The sequence below is a fragment of the Hyperolius riggenbachi genome, chromosome 6, assembly GCF_040937935.1.
Source record: "Hyperolius riggenbachi isolate aHypRig1 chromosome 6, aHypRig1.pri, whole genome shotgun sequence".
NCBI lineage: Eukaryota > Metazoa > Chordata > Amphibia > Anura > Hyperoliidae > Hyperolius > Hyperolius riggenbachi.
In genome coordinates, this window is record NC_090651.1 from 358,342,528 (window position 1) to 358,364,418 (window position 21,891).

Genomic DNA, 21,891 nt, shown 5'->3' on the forward strand with positions numbered 1-21,891 from the left:
TTAGAACAATTGTGCAAAGCAGAAACATTTTTCTCTCCTTGCCTTTAGTTGTCAGTCTCTCAAGACAGGCCCCCTGTGGCTTCTGGGCCCCCCTGCAGCTGCATCCCTTGCAGGGTCTATTGTTACACCCCTGCCTTGCACCAAGGGTGGAATGGTATCAATTGCAGGTGAACAGAGGTGCAACATTGAAGTGGTGGAGGTGGACTCTTACCCACTCCAAAGGACACGACAACAAGCTCGTTTTTAACGTATAACACAAAAATGTATTCATACACTCCATGCTTTCTGATATTTATCCATGTTAGAAATTTTCCCTCGCTTGTTCGCGGTTTTTTGGGATGTGGTGAAATACATTTGAATTGGTAACGTGTGCGTTGTGTGGGGAAAAGCAGAGAAAAGTCCATTTTTACATTTAAAAATTTAATGGAAAATGAGAATAAATGCATAGGAATCGCAATTACCGAGTGGGCCATTCAAATCAATGGCCAGTCCTGCATGTGCGCCAATCTGACAAGTGCGCTCTTTGCCTGTGTTATTATATTTAATAATCATAATAATTTTTAGTACATATTAGCATAAGTGCTTACACTATATCCTCCTCTGAGAATTCTTGCATATACTATTGTGTATTATTATTATTATCATCTAATTATTATCGATTTATAAAACGCCAACATATTCCGTGTGAGCATTAACATTAATATTGCAGAGCTTTGCAGAGTCCATAAGACTCACTGTACCAGAAGAGCTTACAATCTAATGCCTGGTACACACCATGCAATTTCCCACCAGATTTCGGGTCGAATCGATAACTTCTGATTTCCAATCATTTTCCTGATCAAGTTTGTACAGAAGTGATCGAAAAATCGATTTAAAAAAATCAGAAATTATTGATTCCTCTAAATCTGAAGTAAGTTTGCATATCATCAGTGTTATTGAGCGTACATTCGCTTTCGCCGCCCGACCTTTTTGGCACAGAGGGAGCCGTCATTCAGCACCCTGCTGCCGCTGAAATTCCGGGCGGCGTTAAATACTATTCCCACTCCAAGTCGTAGCAAATCGGAGGGAGAAGTAATTTGGGGTCCGGCAATTACCGCATCCCCGAATTACCCATTCGTGGGGCGCATACTATATCATTGCTGCAATAGCCGTGACGAATTCAGGCGCTACGCAGAGCGCTGTGCGTCGAGAAGATCTGCCTCGTTCATTGATGTTTCTGAGATAATCTATAAAGCGATGATAATTTACTAATAACGCTATTGTTGTTATGATGACTGACGGCCTCCATGCTAGAACGCTCCCGCATACCAATTACACAGTCAACAATTGGCTCGCGGCAGGCTGCGCTCGATGTCAGCTCGTCACCCTGTGTCATTCCTATTAGACCGTCTATCGATGTTTGGTCCTGATCCTTGGTTGTGAAAAGGTCCATTGATTTACAGAGGTAATAATGTTTCTCCCTTGTGAGAAAAGGTTGACGGTTGTGATGGTGGTGGTGGTGCTGGTGGGGGGGAGGCGAAGAAGGGGGTCTGAGATGGAGAGGTAGGCGTCATTCTCCTATTCATAATGTCTCTGTCAGTCGCCGGGCTCCTGCCTGCACTTCATTCTATGCTGACTTCTACGTCTCACAATCCCAGCCTCTGAGAACGCTTTTCCATGTGATTTACTCTCTCTCTCTCTCTGCCTGCTTGCTGCTGATGCTGCGAAGGGCATGCTGGGGGGATTCTGAGAGATGCTCACCCAGGAGAAGTGATGGTGGGGGGAAGGAAAACAAACTAACGAGCAACAGTCAGAGGAGAGGTAATGATGGTGAAGAGGAACTGTTGGAGAAGATTATTTTTGGAGGCTGGAGGAAAAGACACCCAGACACAAAGACTCTGCTGAGAGCTGGAATTAGCGTCACGATGGGGAAAGTGTGAGGGGAGACGGAGGGAACTAAGTGGATGGAGGATAAGAGGGAGCCAGTGATGAGGAAGGGATGAGAGCCAAGGCTTAGGAGGATAGATGGAGTGGAGAAGACAAAGGACAAGGGAAGGGAGAAGAGCCATAACTAGACATCACTGTGCCCCAGAACAAAATTGTGAGGAGGTCCCTGACCCTGCTTGAGTGCTGATACCCCCCCCCCCCCTTCCACCATGGATACAAGTGGACACAGCACTGTGTTGCTAACCCTAGCAGTGTCAATGACGAGCACCTCTAGGCTACAAGGTGAAAGGACAAAACAATGAAAAGGACCGTGAATGGGTTAGGGTCAGAGTGGGCTCCTGTTGCCTATGGACCCCATAGTGGTTGCTATGACTTTAGTTGCACCCCTAAAGAGGTAGCAACAATGGACTTGGATGACTAAGAAACCCTTTCATGGCGCCACTCAATGGTGAGCAATGGAACGGACTATATAGCCATGGAGCTTCACCCAATGGACGCAGAGTATTGATGGCTGTTTTCTTGAGTATCATCATTCTGTTGACCACTTTGGGCAACTCTCTTCTCATCCTGCTCATCTTCACCCAAAGGTCCCTCAGGAACACTTCCAACTATTTCCTGGTGTCCCTCTTCATGTCGGACCTCATGGTGGGTTTGGTGGTGATGCCCCCGGCCATGCTGAACGAGCTCTACGGCAGGTGGATCTTGGACACAGAATTCTGTTGCATTTGGTACTCTTTCGATGTGATGTGCTGCAGTGCGTCCATCCTCAACCTTTGCGTCATCAGTCTGGACCGCTACCTGCTCATCATCTCCCCCCTCAAGTACAAGCTGCGCATGACGTCTTGCCGGGCCCTTGGTTTGATCCTGGCCACGTGGACACTGGCTGCCTTGGCCTCTTTCCTGCCCATTGAGCTGGGTTGGCACGAGCAGGACTTTATGGTCCAGGCTTCAAACTTAACTTCAGTGTCAGAGGAGAAACAATGTCGACTCACGGTCAGCTTGCCCTATGCCCTGATTGCATCCTGCTTGACCTTTTTCCTCCCGTCAGTGGCCATCTCATTCACTTACTGTCGGATCTTGCTGGCAGCCAGGAAACAAGCGGTGCAGGTGGCCTCACTCACCACCAACATGGCCAACAACTCAGAAGACCACACACAGGTGAGCACCATCAATCCGTACCCAAATCCAGCTTCCATCAACTGTGTGTGCAAGTCTTTCCTTTAGTCCAAGCCTAACTCTTTTGGGTTTTACTGCTGTCTGTGTCCCTATCCGGTTACATTTCCCTCACTTCCACTCCTTACAGAAGCCGGTAGATCTCTCCAACAGTGGCAGAGATAGCAACAAACAGATATTTTTCTGTTGAATGGTAAAAAGCTAGAACCTCTGCCAAGCTTTCAGTGCTGCCCATCATTCTCTGTTCTTAGACACAGGGACTGACAAAGTATAAGTCCAGCAGAATTGTATTATTTTAGCGTTGGGGAAACCTTAAAGCAAACCTGACCCGAAAAAAACCTCTTATGATATAATGTGTATGTGTAGTACAGATAATGAATAGAATATTTTTATTTTCAGTTATATAGATTTTTTTTTATAACGTTGCATCATACTGTCACAGTTTCACTTTAAAACCACACTCTGTCTTTTAAGCTACAAAACAGAGCATAAGTAATGATCCTTTGAAGCTTCCTGCACTAAAACCTTATCTCAAGCTGTCTCTCACTGTTTCTTGGCTGTTTAAGTGCTTCAGAAAACAGGACTGCATTGTCAAAGTTGGGTCAATTAGCTCAGAGACGCTCTTTTACATAGATAACAACTGAAGTTTTTTAAAGGACCACTATCGCAAAAAAAAGTAGGAAGTTAAAATCTGACAGAATCGTTTTGGGCCAGTCCATCTCCTCGTGGGGGATTCTCAGGGTTTTCTTTGTTTTCAACAGCTTTTTTTGGAACAGCAGTTTAACTGCCAAAATAGTAAGATACCAGCCAGCCTCCCTAATCACTTGCACACTATTTTGTCAGTTAATCTTTGCAACTGCTGTTCAGGAAATGCTGTTGAAAACAAAGAAAACCCTGAGAATCTCCCATGAAGAGATGGACTGGCCCAAAACCTGTCGATTCTGTCAGATTTTAACTGCCTACTTTTTCCGCGATAGTGATCCTTTAACTTTTCCTGTACTGGAATACAATATGAGTTGGGTTTTTTTCTGCTACTAATGTTCTATTTCTAGGTTGTGCTACACATACAATTCATTATCTCGTAAGTTTGTTTTCGCTTCATGTTTGCTTTAACACCATTTCTAGGATTTTATTGCAGTCTGTGTCTTCACTGGAATGGTTTGCCAACATTGCCTGTGCTGTCCCTGGAATAAGAACTGAAGGAATTGGCTGAAAAGGGACGCAGCTTGCAATAAAAAAATCACACCGCCAGCCTTTTCCCACAACAATAAATAAAGGTGTTTGGTTGCAGTTTCTGTCCTTGTTGGAGACACATTGCCTCACTGTCCTCGGTGCTCTTACTGGGATGAAAGAGAGAAGAATTCCCACAGCAAGAATCCCGACACCAGTAATGATCTGAGGGAAGATGCTGGCATGTCATTACCTGTGTGTACCTGTGTGTAAACTATTACCGGTAATCTGTGCCGGTACTGATAGTAAGCTAGCTGCAGTGTGTGCTGATCTCTGCTACCTCCAGTATGTACAGTATAAGCTGTTACTCTGTGCCAGTACTGATAGTAAACTAGCTGCAGTGTGTGCTGATCTCTGCTACCTCCAGTATGGACAGTATATGTTTTTACTTTGTTCCGGTACTGATAGTATGCTAGCTGCAGTGTGTGTTGATCTCTGCTACTTCCAGTATGTACAGTATAAGATGTTACTCTGTGCCTGCACTGATAGTAAATTAGCTGCAGTGTGTGCTGATCTCTGCTACCCCCAGTATGTACAGTATATGCTGTTACTCTGTTCCGGTACTGATAGTAAGCTAGCTGCAGTGTGTGTTGATCTCTGCTACCTCCAGTATGTACAGTATAAGCTGTTACCATGCACCAGTACTGATAGTAATCTATCGGCGTTGTGTGGTGATCTCTGCTACCGCCAGTATGGACTGCATAAGATGTTACTCTGTGTCTGTACTGATAGTAAACTGTCTGTAACATGTGCTGACCTCTGCTTCCCCAGTATGTTCAGTATAAGCTGTTACTCTGCATCTGTACTGATAGTAAACTAGCTGCAGTGTGTACTAATCTCTGCTACCCCCAGTATTTATGTATGTAAGTTGTCACCAGTACTTACAGTAAACTAGCTGCAGCGTGTGCAGATCTCTGCTGCCTACAGTATGTACAGTATAAGCTGTTACTCTGTGCCTGTACTGATAGTAAACTAGCTACAGTGTGTGCTGATCTCTGCTGCCTCCAGTATGTACAGTATAAGCTGTAACTTTGCACCTGTGCTGAGAGTAAACTAGCTGCAGAGGGAGCTAATCTCTGCCACCCTATTATGAACTGCATAAGCTGTTACTCTGTGCTTGTACTGATGGTAGACTATCTGCAGTGTGTTACAATGTCTACGAACATAATGTGCTTTCTGACAACATTTGAAGCTGCAAACTGATTCTCTACACACCCTATCATCCTTCTACTGAGGAAGTCTTCCCCTTGTGTTCTAGAGTGAGGAAGTCTTCCCCTTGTGTTCTAGATGAGTGAGGATATCTTCTCCTGGTGTTCTATATGTGTGATGAAGTCTTCCCCTTGTGTTCTAGATGAGTGAGGAAGTCTTCCCCTTGTGTTCTAGATGAGTGAGGAAGTCTTCCCCTTGTGTTCTAGATGAGTGAGGATATCTTCTCCTGGTGTTCTATATGTGTGGTGAAGTCTTACCATTGTGTTCTAGATCAGTGTTTCTCAACATTTTATTGGTATGTACCCCTTATAAAACCCTGTACTCACCAAGTACCCCCTGGCATAGTAAATATTATCACAAGTACCCCTTAACAAATACATATTTAATCGTAGTACATGATAATTGGTTCTAAACAATTTCCAAGCATTTATTGTTGCTTTTAATTAGAAAAAATACTAATTTGGTGTTTATATAGGATTATAATTTTCTAAAACTCTAAATTTGTTATTCTTGGATAAGTATATCAAGTACCCCCTGGAACCATCAGAAGTACCCCCTGGGGTACGCGTACCGCATGTTGAGAAACTAGGTTCTAGATGAGTGAGGACATCTTCTCCTGGTGTTCTATATGTGTGATGAAGTCTTCCCCTTGTGTTCTAGATGAGTGAGGAAATCTTCCCATTGTGTTCTAGATGAGTGAGGAAGTCTTCCCCTTGTGTTCTAGATGAGTAAGGAAGTCTTCCCCTTTTGTTCTAGATGAGTGAGGAAATCTTCTCCTGGTGTTCTTTATGTGTGATGAAGTCTTCCCCTTGTGTTCTAGATGAGCGATGAAGTCTTCCCCTTGTGTTCTAGATGAGTGAGAATATCTTCTCCTGGTTTTCTATGTGTGAGAGGAGGTCTTCTCCTGGTGTTCTAGGTGTGTGAGGTCCTCTGTCTGACTGGCTTTCTGTCTGTGACTCCATTATGGTCTGCAGGATTGGTGGTGTGGAGGGGCACAACCTACCTTTGTCTTAATATTTACACTGCAGGATGTCCCAATTTCCCATCTGTGAAACTTGGCAAACACTGTTTTACGGTGTAACTGGTAATCTTTTAACACAGAAGACTTGCCCCTAGACTGTTCTCCTCCCCAACCTACACTTCTCTGACACTGCAGCTGTCCCCTCCCCTTCTTACACCTCTTTGACACTGCAGCTGTCCCCTCCCCTGCTTACACCTCTCTGACACTGGAGCTGTCCCCTCCCCCAGCCTACACCTCTCTGACACTGCAGCTGTCCCCTTCCCCAGCCTACACCTCTCTGACATTGCAGCTGTCTCCTCCCCCTGCTCACACCTCTCTGACACTGCAGCTGTCTCCTCCCCAGCCTACACCTCTCTGACACTGCAGCTGTCTCCTCCCCTTCTTACACCTATCTGACACTGCAGCTGTCTCCTCCCCCAGCCTACACCTCTCTGACACTGCAGCTGTCTCCTCCCCCTGCTCACAACTCTCTGACACTGCAGCTGTCCCCCCCTGCTTACACCTATCTTACACTGCAGCTGTCTCCTCCCCAGCCTACACTTCTCTGACATTGCAGCTGTCCCCTCCCCTTCTTACACCTCTCTGACACTGCAGCTGTCCCCTCCCCTTCTTACACCTCTCTTACACTGCAGCTGTCCCCTCCCCTGCTTACACCTCTCTGATACTGCAGCTGTCTCCTCCCCCAGCCTACACCTCTCTGACACTGCAGCTGTCTCCTCCCCTTCTTACACCTCTCTGACACTGGAGCTGTCCCCTCCCCCAGCCTACACCTCTCTGACATTGCAGCTGTCTCCTCCCCAGCCTACACCTCTCTGACATTGCAGCCGTCTCCTCCCCCAGCCTACACCTCTCTGACACTGCAGCTGTCTCCTCCCCAGCCTACACCTCTCTGACACTGCAGCTGTCTCCTCCACTTCTTACACCTCTTTGACACTGCGGCTGTCCCCTCCCCTTCTTACACCTCTCTGACACTGCAGCTGTCCACTTCCCCAGCCTACTCCTCTCTGACATTGCATCTGTCTCCTCCCCCTGCTCACACCTCTCTGACACTGCAGCTGTCTCCTCCCCCAGCCTACACCTCTCTGACACTGCAGCTGTCTCCTCCCCTGCTTACACCTCTCTGACACTGCAGCTGTCCCCTCCCCTGCTTACACCTATCTGACACTGCAGCTGTCTCCTCTCCAGCCTACACCTCTCTGACACTGCAGCTGTCCCCTCCCCTGCTTACACCTCTCTGACACAGCAGCTGTCCTCTCCCCTTCTTACACCTCTCTGACACTGCAGCTGTCTCCTCCCCCAGCCTACACCTCTCTGACACTGCAGCTGTCTCCTTCCTTGCTTACACCTATCTGACAATGCAGCTGTCTCCTCCCCTGCTTACCTCTCTGACACTGCAGCTGTCTCCTCCCCCTGCCTACACCTCTCTGACACTGCAGCTGTCCCCTTCCCCAGCTTACACCTCTCTGACACTGCAGCTGTCTCCTCCCCAGCCTACACCACTGTGACACTGTAGCGGTCTCCTCCCCCAGCCTACACCTCTCTGACACTGCAGCTGTCTCCTCCCCTGCTTACACCTATCTGACACTGCAGCTGTCTCCTCCCCAGCCTACACCTCTGTGACACTGTAGCTGTCTCCTCCCCCAGCCTACACCTCTCTGACACTGCAGCTGTCTCCTCCCCCTGCTCACACCTCTGACACTGCAGCTGTCTCCTCCCCAGCCTACACCTCTCTGACACTGCAGCTGTTCTCTCCCCTGCTTACACCTCTCTGATACTGCAGCTGCTCCCTCCCCTGCTTACATCTCTCTGACACTGCAGCTGTCTCCTCCCCTGCTTACACCTCTCTGACACTGCAGCTGTACCCTCCCCTGCTTACACCTCTCTGACACTGCAGCTGTCTCCTCCCCAGCCTACACCTCTCTGACACTGCTGCTGTCTCCTCCCCCTGCTCACTCCGCTCTGACACTGCAGCTGTCTCCTCCCCCTTCTCACACCTGTCTGACACTGCAGCTGTCTCCTCCCCCTTCTCACACCTCTCTGACACTGCAGCTGTCTCCTCCCCCAGCCTACACCTCATTGACACTGTACACCTCTCCTTCACTGCAGCTGTCCTTGGCAGGTTCTGGTGCTCCATATCAATTTTTATGTATAGAGAGGGGCCCAATGTAAAACTCGCACTGGGGCCCAGAGCTTCTACGCTACACCACTGTCCCTGGGAGATGGGCCCCCAGGCTGTAAGGGCCACCAATTAGAGGCGAGGGAAGGGGTGCAAGCAAGGGGGAGCACAATGGTTTGTAGTTATGCCCCTGGAGCAAAGCACACTATTGTGGACCAAGAAAGCCAAGGGCTGCACCACAAACAATTGAATTTATTAAAGTAGCTACACACAAGCAGTTGAAAAAGTTACCTAACGAGGAAGAAGAAGGTTTGTGTAAACTTTCAACTGCGTGTTTGTGTCTGCTTCATTTGCTTGACCACCGTCACTGAGCAGTTATGGTGCCCATACATGGCACAATTGAAACGTTTTACAGTTTATTCGACCAAAACAATCAAATAGAGCGAAAATCGAAAATAATCTTTTTTTTCAATCAAGAAAAAAAAAGAACAATTATTCCGTTTTTTCACAAAAAATCTGATCAGACATGTTGGAAAAATCTGGGTGAAATTGAATAGTACAAGGTCTTTTGTATAAGAAAATACTGATAAACCAACTTTTTCTTCATATTCAGTCGCTTTTCACGGATTTTGGCAAAAATCGAATGTACGTGTATAGTACCTTGAAAATAATTTTAAGAGATATTTAACTGACCAAATTGATTAATTGTTAGAATTTCTTGAAATCAGAAAAAAAAATTGTACTGTGTATGGACATCATTAGTTGGGCATATTTACGCCATTACTGATGCCCTCTTTAAAGGGTCATACACATTCTTAATTAAAGCACGCTTTAAAGGGGAACTGAAGTAAGCGGGCTGCCAGGCAACTGGTATTGCTTAAAAGGAAATAAACATGGCAGCCTCCATATACCTCTCTCTTCAGTTCCCCTCTAAGTTAGGCTTGTACAGTATCTTTCTATGGAAAATTTCAATCAACTTGAAAAACGTGTTCAACACCCCCACACGTACTTCTCCTTACCATCCTCCATTCCTTAGGATTGTGAGAATACTATATCCAATACTTGTTTTCTACTATAGAATGATTTACCCAGTGTCTCTGTTGCAGTTTTAAAACAACACTCCTAGGGCCTGATTCACAAAGCGGTGCTAACAGTTAGCACGCTAGTGAAAAGCCCTTTATCATGCCTAAACTCTGTTTAGGCATGATAAGTTTAGGTGTGATAAGTTTAGGTGTGATAAGTTTAGGCATGATAAGTTTAGGTGTGATAAGTTTTTAGGCGTGATAAGTTTAAGCACCAACTGGGTTAGCACCGCAGTGCACAGCTGATCAAAAGTTTTGCGCTAGCAAAGTCTGGTGCACTTTGCATAGAGTTTAATGGCGCTGCTTTGCGTGCGGGACTTTGCGCGCGATCTAAACTTATCTAAACTTATCATGCCTAAACTTATCATGCCTAAACTTATCATGCCTAAACTTATCATGCCTAAACTGAGTTTAGGCATGATAAAAATGGTTATCACACCTAAAGTCTTTAACTGGGTTATCACTGCTTTGTGAATCGAGCCCCTAAACTTTTAAGCTATAAAACAAAGCAGAACTTTGAACTTTTCTGCAGTAAAACCTTATACTAAGCTGTCTCTCGCTGTTTATTGGCTGTTTAAAGCGGACCTGAACTCAGAACTTCCTCTCTGCTCTAAAAGATAAGCAACGGTATAATAACCTTTAAAGAACTGATTACAACTGATACAAATCCTGCAATAAATCTGCAGTGAGTCTACTTCCTGCTTTCATGGACGCAAACATAAGGTTAACATCTCATGCTTACAAGTTAGCTGCTCTACCAAGGCAGCCAGCTGACACAGCTGAGAGATCAAATTACAGCTGTGATTAGTCACAGATGAGGGGGAATTACACAGGCTAAACTCACTAAATACATACAGGGTGCATTTCTCTATGTTTGACTTTTGTCCTGTGCAAGAGTTCAGGTCCACTTTAAGACAAAGACACAATTAATATGACATCCATTGTGTAAAATAGGAAGAAGGGAGAGCGGACGTCTCCGCAGCTGGGGCGACTTTGTCAGTGAATTATAATGGTAATTATGAATCATAAATTAGGGAAAAATATTTTAAGCCTGTAAATGTTTGATGAATCCAAAGGTCAGCCTTCTATAAATAAAGTGCAGGAACAGATGAAGTGATTCCGAGATCTCTCCTCCTCTGGCTCTGCCGCGTCCCACTGCGTATGGCAAGCACAGAATATTCTAACACTGAGAAGAAATCTACATAATAATGTGGTGGCCCAAAGTCACAACTGAAAGGACAGCTGAAGTGAGAGGGATATGGAATCTGCCATATTTATTTCCTTTCAAGCAACACCAGTTGCCTGGGAACCTGCGGATCTATTTGGCTACATTAGTGTCTGAATCACACACCTGAAACAAGCATGCAGCTAATCCAGTCTCACTTCAGTCAGAGCACCTGATCTGCATGCTTGTCTTGTTCAGGGTCTATGACTAGAAGTGTTACAGGCAGAGGATCAGCAGGACAGCCAGGCAATTTGCATTGTTTAAAAGGAAATAAATATGGCAGCCTCCATATCCCTCTCAGTTCAGTGGTGATTGAGTGATCTGCTCAGAGTTTAGAAAACCTCTAAGTGGACCTGTACTCTCCCCCAAGGATATCGCCATGGAATTCAGTGTCAGAACCTTGAGGCTAGGTTCGCAGTGGGACGTTGCGTTGTTTTCCTCTTTTAACAGGAACCTGTTAACGTGTGTGTTTAGCAGAAACTCACTGCAGCGGCGGGGGGGTCGGTGGGGTGTTAATGGAGAGATTTACCATAATGCAACACGTTTCACCGCAACACCGTAATTAATTACGCGTAATACCGTAACCTTACACGTAACGCTTACGGTGCATTTGTAGTGAATTACGATGCGTAATTACGCTAATGCGTAATTTCGGCCCAGCACTGCCTCTGCCTAACACTAACCTCTGCTCTCCTCTGCCCAACACTAACCTCCCCTCTCCTCTGCCCAACACTAACCTCCTCTCTCCTCTGCTCAGCACTAACCTCCCCTCTCCTCTGCTCAGCACTAACCTCCCCTCTCCTCTGCTCAGCACTAACCTCCCCTTTCCTCTGCCTAACACTAACCTCCGCTCTCCTCTGCCTAACACGAACCTCCCCTCTCCTCTGCCTACCACTAACCTTCCTTCTCCTATGCCTAACACTACCCTCCCCTCTCCTCTGCCTAACACTAACCTCCGCTCTCCTCTGCCCAACACTAACATCCCCTCTCCTCTGCCTGACACTAATGTCACATTCCCTCTGCTCAGTACTAACCTCCCCTCTCCTCTGCCTGACACTTACCTCCCCTCTCCTCTGCCTAACACTAACCTCCCCTCCCTCGGCATAACACTAACCTCCTCTCTCCTCTGTCTAACACTAACCTCTTCTCTTCTCTGTTTAACACTAACCTGCCCTGCCTCTGCCTAACACTAACCTCCCCTCTCCTCTGCCTAACACTAATCTCTCATTCTCTCCGCCTAATATTAACCTCCCCTCTCCTCTGCCTGACACTAATCTCTCATTCCTTCTGCCTGACACTAATCTCTCATTCCTTCTGCCTAACACTAACCTCCCCTCTCCTCTGCCTAACACTAATCTCTCCTCCCCTCCACCTCACACTAACCTGCCCTCCCTCGGCCTGACACTAACCTCCCCTCTCCTCTGCCTAACACTAACCTCTGCTCTCCTCTGCCTAACACTAACCTCCGCTCTCCTCTGCCTAACCCTAACCTCCTCTCTTCTCTGCCTGACACTAATCTCTCATTCCCTCTGCCTAACACTAACCTCCCCCTCTCCTCTGCCTAACACTAACCTCCGCTCTCCTCTGCCTAACACTAACCTCCCCTCTCCTCTGCCTAACACTAACCTTCCTTCTCCTATGCCTAACACTACCCTTCCCTCTCCTCTGCCTAACACTAACCTCCGCTCTCCTCTGCCTAACACTAACCTCCGCTCTCCTCTGCCTAACACTAACCTCCCCTCTCCTCTGCCTAACACTAACCTCCGCTCTCCTCTGCCCAACACTAACATCCCCTCTCCTCTGCCTGACACTAATCTCTCATTCCCTCTGCTCAGTACTAACCTCCCCTCTCCTCTGCCTGACACTTACCTCCCCTCTCCTCTGCCTAACACTAACCTCCCCTCCCTCGGCATAACACTAACCTCCTCTCTCCTCTGTCTAACACTAACCTCTTCTCTCCTCTGTTTAACACTAACCTGCCCTCCCTCTGCCTAACACTAACCTCCCCTCTCCTCTGCCTAACACTAATCTCTCATTCTCTCCGCCTAATATTAACCTCCCCTCTCCTCTGCCTGACACTAATCTCTAATTCCTTCTGCCTAACACTAACCTCCCCTCTCCTCTGCCTAACACTAATCTCTCCTCCCCTCCACCTCACACTAACCTGCCCTCCCTCGGCCTGACACTAACCTCCCCTCTCCTCTGCCTAACACTAACCTCTGTTCTCCTCTGCCTAACACTAACCTCCGCTCTCCTCTGCCTGACACTACCCTCCCCTCTCCTCTGCCTAACACTAACCTCCGCTCTCCTCTGCCCAACACCAACATCCCCTCTCCTCTGCCTGACACTAATCTCACATTCCCTCTGCTCAGTACTAACCTCCCCTCTCCTCTGCCTGACACTTACCTCCCCTCTCCTCTGCCTAACACTAACCTCCCCTCCCTCGGCATAACACTAACCTCCTCTCTCCTCTGTCTAACACTAACCTCTGCACAGAGAATTAAATGTGTGCATTAAACACCAAGTGAACACCTGACATAACTGGCTGAGCAAATTTGGCCTGATTGGCTATTCATGAGGCAATGCTCATGCAAATATGCATTTGCTTTCGCATGCCAACTAATGCTCGGATCAGTGAATAATGGCGCACAGCGCCTATGCATAAAAATGGCACCGCATTAAAAAGATACGCTTATCGCTATTTATCGTTAGTACTGCATAATAATGGCGCACAGGGAAAAAAGAAGAAAAACGGCACACACTAACGTTATTTATCAATAGTGGCACACACTAATGTTATTTATCAATAGTGGCACACACTAACGTTATTTATCAATAGTGGCACACACTAACGTTATTTATCAATAGTGGCACACACTAACGTTATTTATCAATAGTGGCAAACACTAACGTTATTTATCAATACTGCCGTTCATTTGCCAAACAGCAGACGTTATTGCCCACAGTAACGTTATTTATCAATAGCGCCCTACATAAGCCAAACTGCAGACGTTATTTAACTGCAAAACGTGAATGGATTTAATGTAACACTGTTAAGGTTAGGATTAGGCACCACCGGGGAGGGTGGTTAGGGTTAGGCACCACCAGGGCTGTGGTTAGGGTTAGGCACCACCAGGGGGGTGGTTAGGGTTAGGCACCACCAGGGGGGTGGTTAGGGTTAGGCACCACCAGGGCTGTGGTTAGGGTTAGGCACCACCAGGGGGGTGGTTAGTGTTAGGCACCACCAGGGGGGTGGTTAGGGTTAGGCACCACCAGGGCTGTGGTTAGGGTTAGGCACCACCAGGGGGTGGTTAGTGTTAGGCACCACCAGGGGGGTGGTTAGGGTTAGGCACCACCAGGGCTGTGGTTAGGGTTAGGCACCACCAGGGGGGTGGTTAGTGTTAGGCACCACCAGGGGGGTGGTTAGGGTTAGGCACCACCAGGGCTGTGGTTAGGGTTAGGCACCACCAGGGGGGTGGTTAGTGTTAGGCACCACCAGGGGGGTGGTTAGGGTTAGGCACCACCAGGGGGTGTTTAGGGGTTAGGGATAGGTACAGAGAGGGTTCTGTGTGTTAACGCTAAATAACAATAAGGCTTTAACGTTAAATAACAATAAGGCTTTAACGTTAAATAGCGATAAGTGGCAAACGGATTAGCGGCAACACCATGCGCCATTATTCTCAGGCGCCATTTTCAGATGGATCCATAGGGTCCATTGAACCAATGCCGCAAAGCGGTTGCCCTGCGGGAATTAGTTCATGCTATACAGCACTATCCAGGAGCGCCACGAGGAGGCTTCCCAATGCCCCCATACAGCCGAGGGACCGCGGGGTCCCAGGCGCTCTCACTGCCTGGGAACCACAACAGCACCCCGGAGGGGGAGGCCGGGCGGCGCAGGCGACCCCCCCCCCCCAAGCGTGGCCAGCGCCGGGGAGAGCCATCCGCACCTTTCACCTCCCAATATTTAAAAACAGGCACTTACCTTAACGCCATTGCGTTCTGCTGCTGAGCATAGCTTGGGTGCAACACATTTGAAAAGGAAAGGAATGAGGCATGCGTCGCACCGAGCTTTGGAGCTCAGGGCTGGCTCAGAGTGCCTGGGACCCCCGCGGCCCCCCGGTTGTATGGGGGCAATGGGAAGCCTCCTCGTGGCGCCCCTGGATAGTGCTGTATAGCATGAACTAATTCCCGCAGGGCGATTGTTTTGCGGTTTTTGGTTTTGACCCTGCATATTTAGGCATGCGAAAGCAAATGCTTATTTGCATGAGCAATGTCTCGTGATTAGCCAATAGGCCAAATTTGCAAAGCCAGATTTGTCAGGTTCACTTGGTTGATGCACACATGTTCTTTCTCTGATTGTAGTTAACACTAACCTCTTCTCTCCTCTGTTTAACACTAACCTACCCTCCCTCTGCCTAACACTAACCTCCCCTCTCCTCTGCCTAACACTAATCTCTCATTCTCTCCGCCTAATATTAACCTCCCCTCTCCTCTGCCCGACACTAATCTCTCATTCCTTCTGCCTAACACTAATCTCTCATTCCTTCTGCCTAACACTAACCTCCCCTCTCCTCTGCCTAACACTAATCTCTCCTCCCCTCCACCTCACACTAACCTGCCCTCCCTCGGCCTGACACTAACCTCCCCTCTCCTCTGCCTAACACTAACCTCTGCTCTCCTCTGCCTAACACTAACCTCCGCTCTCCTCTACCTAACCCTAACCTCCTCTCTCCTCTGCCTGACACTAATCTCTCATTCCCTCTGCCTAACACTAACCTCCCCCTCTCCTCTGCCTAACACTAACCTCCCCTCTCCTCTGCTTAACACTAATCTCCCCTCTCCTCTGCTCAGCACTAACCTCCCCTCTCCTCTGCCTGACACTAATCTCACATTCCCTCCTCGTAACATTAACCTCCCCTGTCCTCTGACTAACACTAACCTCCCCTCTCCTCTGCTCAGCACTAACCTCTGCTCTCCTCTGCCCAACATTAACCTCCCCTCTCCTCTGCCTAACACTAATCTCCCCTCTCCTCTGCCTAACACTAACCTCTGCTCTCCTCTGCTCAGCACTAACCTCCCCTCTCCTCTGCCTGACACTAATCTCACATTCCCTTCGCGTAACACTAATCTACCCTCTCCTCTGCCTAACACTAACCTCCCCTCTCCTCTGCTCAGCACTTACCTCCCCTCTTCTCTGCCTAACACTAACCTCCCCTCTCCTCCGCGTAACATTAACCTTCGCTCTCCTCTGCTTAAAGAGGCTCCGTAACAAAAATTGCATCCTGTTTTTTATCATCCTACAAGTTCCAAAAGCTATTCTAATGTGTTCTGGCTTTCTGCAGCACGTTCTACTATCACCATCTCTGTAATAAATCAACTTATCTCTCTCTTGTCAGACTTGTCAGCCTGTGTCTGGAAGGCTGCCAAGTTCTTCAGTGTTGTGGTTCTGTGATGCATCTACCCCCTCCAGGCCCCTCTATGCACACTGCCTGTGTATTATTTAGATTAGGACAGCTTCTCTCTTATCTTTTACAAGCTGGATAAATCCTCCTCTGAGCTGGCTGGGCTTTCACATACTGAGGAATTACATACAGGCAGAGCTGTCTGTACTCTGCAGGAAGAAACAGCCTGACACTTCAGTGGATGAGAGCTGAAGGGGGAAAGAAACACACAAATGATCTCTTGAGATTCAAAAGGAAGGGTGTATACAGCCTGCTTGTGTATGGATGTATTTTCTATGTGTGGACATACTGTACATCAACCTACTTCCTGTTTTGGTGGCCATTTTGTTTATTTATAAACAAACTTTTTAAAACTGTTTTTAACCACTTTTAATGTGGCGAGGAGCGGCGAAATTGTGACAGAGGGTAATAGGAGATGTCCCCTAACGCACTGGTATGTTTACTTTTGTGCGATTTTAACAATACAGATTCTCTTTAACACTAATCTCCCCTCTCCTCTGCTCAGCACTAACCTCCCCTCTCCTCTGCCTGACACTAATCTCGCATTCCCTCCGCGTAACATTAACCTCCCCTCTCCTCTGCCTAACACTAATCTCCCCTCTCCTCTGCCCAACACTAACCTCCCCTCTCCTCTACCTAACACTAATCTCCCCGTTCCTCTGCCCAACACTAACCTCCCCTCTCCTCTGCCTAACACTAACCTCCCCTCTCCTCTGCCTAACACTAACCTCCGCTCTCCTCTGCTCAGCACTAACCTCTCATTCCCTCTGCTTAACATTAACCTCCCCTTTTCTCTGCCTATCACTAACCTTCCCTATCCTCTGCCCAACACTAATCTTTCATCCCATCTGCCTAACCCTAACTTTCTCCTAGACCTATAGTATGGAAATTCTAATAGGTCACAAAATATGCTACCACACCGGCATTTAGCACATGGGGCCAGTGTGTGATGTCACACATGTACCCCACCTGCTATAACGCCGGCAACCACATGGGGGCGCAAATGCCAGGATGGCAGACAGAGGACTTTCATTCAGCAGTTAGTTTGAGAACCAACATTTAAAGGATACATAGAAATAATTCTCTAATAAAAGCGGCTTATTAGATTTCAGCCAGGCGGCCTGGAGAGCGATGCTGACACGTTTCTGTGCCTCCAGATACACTTTAAGTGGCTTATTTTACATACAAATGATGCCGCCGCTATAAAGCGCGCTATTCCTTTGACGGGAGGGAGTAATACGGTTCTGAGAAATGGAATTTACATTGTGGAGCGAGGTTCCAGGCTTCTTCCCCCGGCGTTCTCCCTTCCATCCAAGAGTCATTAATGAATTCCTGATATCATCTTGCTCTGGGCTGTAGAACAGGCGGACGCCGCTAATGGCTTGTGTGCTGCTAGCGTATGTTGTGTACGATAAGCCCGGGTGCCACGCGCTGCCTCCGTCCATGGCGGGAAACCCGTCACGGCCAAGAAACCCTGACAGCGATCTATGGAAGATCAATGTGTGAACAGGAGGGGGACGGCAGCGCTCGGATCGCTGAGGGGAGGTGGAGAGCAGGGGGTCTGCATTCATTCAGATAACATTATCGGCTGTCGCAGGAAATCCTCTGTGGCCTGACCTGCATGTTATGCCTCATGTCAGAGTCTCGTTCTGTACTGCCTGCCTCATATATCAGCGCACAAGTCTCATATCTGTGCCCTGTGCCTAGTTCCTTATATCTGTGCCCTGTGCCTACCTCCTCATATCTGTGCCCTGTGCTTAGCCCCTTATATATCTGTGCCCTGTGCCTACCTCCTCATATCTGTGCCTAGCTCCTCATATCTGTGCCCTGTGCCCACCTCCTCATATCGGTGCCCTTTGCCTAGCCCCTTATATATCTGTGCCCTGTGCCTACCGCCTCATATCTGTGCCTAGCTCCTCATATCTGTGCCCTGTGCCCACCTCCTCATATCTGTGCCCTGTGCCTGGAAGGTATATTATTCTTATTGATACACTGAGAGGAATCCTCAGCCTGGCATTATCACTGTGACACTCAGGTGCACTCTGCATGGCATTTTTCTGATGCCAGTGGTTGTGGCAGTTATATATGGAGATAATCCCAGTAGGGCTTTCCTGATGCCAGTGGTTCTGGCAGTTATGTATGGAGATACTCCCAGTAGGGCTTTCCTGATGGCAGTGGTTGTGGCAGTTATGTATGGAGATACTCCCAGTAGGACTTTCCTGATGCCAGTGGTTGTGGCAGTCAGTGCCTCATACCTCCCAACAATTTAAAATTAGAAATCTGGACACAGGCCACACCCCTAACCACACCCCCAACACACACCCTAACCACACCCCCAAGTCACGCCCACTATAAAGTTTTTTGAAGAATTTTTTTTTTTTTTTTAATATTGATGTCCTTATATGTTTTAATAAATATATCCCTCATATACCCTGCCCGTGGGTGGGGCTAACTGTAATGTAGTACTAGCTAATGTAGTTACATAAAAAAAAGTAGTGTGAAGTAAATGCACATAATGAGAGACAGTGTTTCCGCAGTAAATGCACATGAGAGACAGCTTTTCACCAGTAAATGCACATAATAAGAGACAGCTTTTCACCACTAAATGCACATAATAAGAGACAGCTTTTCACCACTAAATGCACATAAGAGAAAGCTTTTCACCACTAAATGCACATAAGAGAAAGCTTTTCACCACTAAATGCACATAAAAGACATCCTTTCACCACTAAATGCACATAAGAGACCTCTTTTCACCACTAAATGCACATAATAAGAGACAGCTTTTCACCAGTAAATGCACATAAGAGACAGCTTTTCACCAGTAAATGCACATAATAAGAGACAGCTTTTCACCAGTAAATGCACATAATGACAGCCAGTTGTCCCCAGTATATGTAGCCAGGGATATATGTGCCCAGTATATGTAGCCAGAGGTATATGTCCCCAGTATATGTAGCCAGGGGTATATGTCCCCAGTATATGTAGCCAGGGGTATATGTCCCCAGTATATGTAGCCAGGATGTATACAGTGGAGGAAATAAATATTTGACCCCTCACTGATTTTGTAAGTTTGTCCAATGACAAAGAAATGAAAAGTCTCATTTCAATGGTAGGTTTATTTTAACAGTGGCAGATAGCACATCAAAAGGAAAATCGAAAAAATAACCTTTAATAAAAGATAGCAACTGATTTGCATTTCATTGAGTGAAATAAGTTTTTGAACCCTCTAACAATAAAAGACTTAATACTTAGTGGAAAAACCCTTGTTTGCAAGCACAGAGGTCAAACGTTTCTTGTAATTGATGACCAAGTTTCCACACATTTTAGGAGGAATGTTGGTCCACTCCTCTTTGCAGATCATCTCTAAATCCCTAAGGTTTCGAGGCTGTCTCTGTGCAACTCTGAGCTTGAGCTCCCTCCATAGGTTTTCTATTGGATTAAGGTCCGGAGACTTACTAGGCCACTCCATGACCTTAATGTGCTTCTTCTTGAGCCACTCCTTTGTTGCCTTTGCTGTATGTTTTGAGTCATTGTCGTGCTGGAACACCCATCCACGACCCATTTTCAGTTTCCTGGCAGAGGGAAGGAGGTTGTCGTTCAGGATTTCACGATACATGGCTCCGTCCATTTTCCCGTTAATGCGATTAAGTTGTACTGTGCCCTTAGCAGAAAAACACCCCCAAAGCAAAATGTTTCCACCCCCATGCTTGACGGTGGGGACGGTGTTTTGGGGGTCATAGGCAGCATTTTTCTTCCTCCAAACACAGCGAGTTGAGTTAATGCCAAAGAGCTCTATTTTGGTCTCATCAGACCACAGCACCTTCTCCCAGTCACTCACAGAATCATTCAGGTGTTCATTGGCAAACTTCAGACGGGCCTGCACATGTGCCTTCCTGAGCAGGGGGACCTTGCGAGCCCTGCAGGATTTTAATCCATTGCGGTGTAATGTGTTTCCAATGGTTTTCTTGGTGACTGTGGTCCCTGCTAATTTGAGGTCATTCACTAACTCCTCCCGTGTAGTTCTAGGATGCTTTTTCACCTTTCTCAGAACCATTGACACCCCACGAGGTGAGATCTTGCGTGGAGCCCCAGAGCTAGGTCGATTGATGGTCATTGTGTGCTCCTTCCATTTTCGAACAATCGCAGCAACAGTTGTCACCTTCTCTCTCAGCTTCTTGCTAATGGTTTTGTAGCCCATTCCAGCCTTGTGCATGTCTACAATTTTGTCTCTGACATCCTTGGACAGCTCTTTGGTCTTTCCCATGTTGGAGAGTTTGGAGTCTGCTTGATTGATTGATTGATTCTGTGGACAAGTGTCTTTTATACAGGTGACTAGTTAAGACAGGTGTCCTTAATGAGGGTGACTAATTGAGTAGAAGTGTCTAACCACTCTGTGGGAGCCAGAACTCTTAATGGTTGGTAGGGGTTCAAAAACTTATTTCACTCAATGAAATGCAAATCAGTTGCTATCTTTTATTTAAGGTTATTTTTTCGATTTTCCTTTTGATGTGCTATCTGCCACTGTTAAAATAAACCTACCATTGAAATGATACTGTTCTGAGACTTTTCATTTCTTTGTCATTGGACAAACTTACAAAATCAGTGAGGGGTCAAATAATTATTTCCTCCACTGTATGTCCCCAGTATATGTAGCCAGGGTTTATATATCCCCAGTATATGTAGCCAGGTGTATATGTCCCCAGTATATGTAGCCAGGGGTATATTTCCCCAGTATATGTAGCCAGGGTGTATATTTGCCCAGTATATGTAGCCAGGGTGTATATGTCCCCAGTATATGTAGCCAGGGTGTATATTTCCCCAGTATATGTAGCCAGGGTGTATATTTGCCCAGTATATGTAGCCAGGGTGTATATTTGCCCAGTATATGTAGCCAGGGTGTATATTTGCCCAGTATATGTAGCCAGGGTGTATATTTGCCCAGTATATGTAGCCAGGGTGTATATGTCCCCAGTATATGTAGCCAGGGTGTATATTTGCCCAGTATATGTAGCCAGGGTGTATATGTCCCCAATATATGTAGCCAGGGTGTATATGTCTCCAGTATATGTAGCCAGGTGTATATGTCCCCAGTATATGTAGCCAGGTGTATATGTCCCCAGTATATGTAGCCAGGGGTATATGTCCCCAGTAAATGTAGCCAGGGTGTATATTTGCCCAGTATATGTAGCCAGGGTGTATATTTGCCCAGTATATGTAGCCAGGGTGTATATGTCCCCAGTATATGTAGCCAGGGTGTATATTTGCCCAGTATATGTAGCCAGGGTGTATATGTCCCCAGTATATGTAGCCAGGGTGTATATTTGCCCACTATATGTAGCCAGGGTGTATATGTCCCCAGTATATGTAGCCAGGGTGTATATGTCCCCAGTATATGTAGCCAGGGTGTATATGTCCCCAGTATATGTAGTCAGGGTGTATATGTC

The 21,891-nt window shown here is 47.0% G+C and overlaps 1 protein-coding gene across 1 annotated transcript in view; it reads left to right on the plus strand.

Moving 5' to 3' along the window:
- The first annotated feature begins 1,567 nt into the window (after positions 1-1,567).
- The window catches only part of HTR6 (5-hydroxytryptamine receptor 6), a 52,684-nt gene continuing 32,360 nt past the window's right edge, over positions 1,568-21,891 (plus strand). The window contains exon 1 of the mRNA XM_068241748.1: positions 1,568-3,084. Within this exon, the coding sequence (XP_068097849.1) occupies positions 2,359-3,084 (726 nt within the window). The 5' untranslated portion in view covers positions 1,568-2,358. The remainder of the gene's footprint in view (positions 3,085-21,891) is intronic.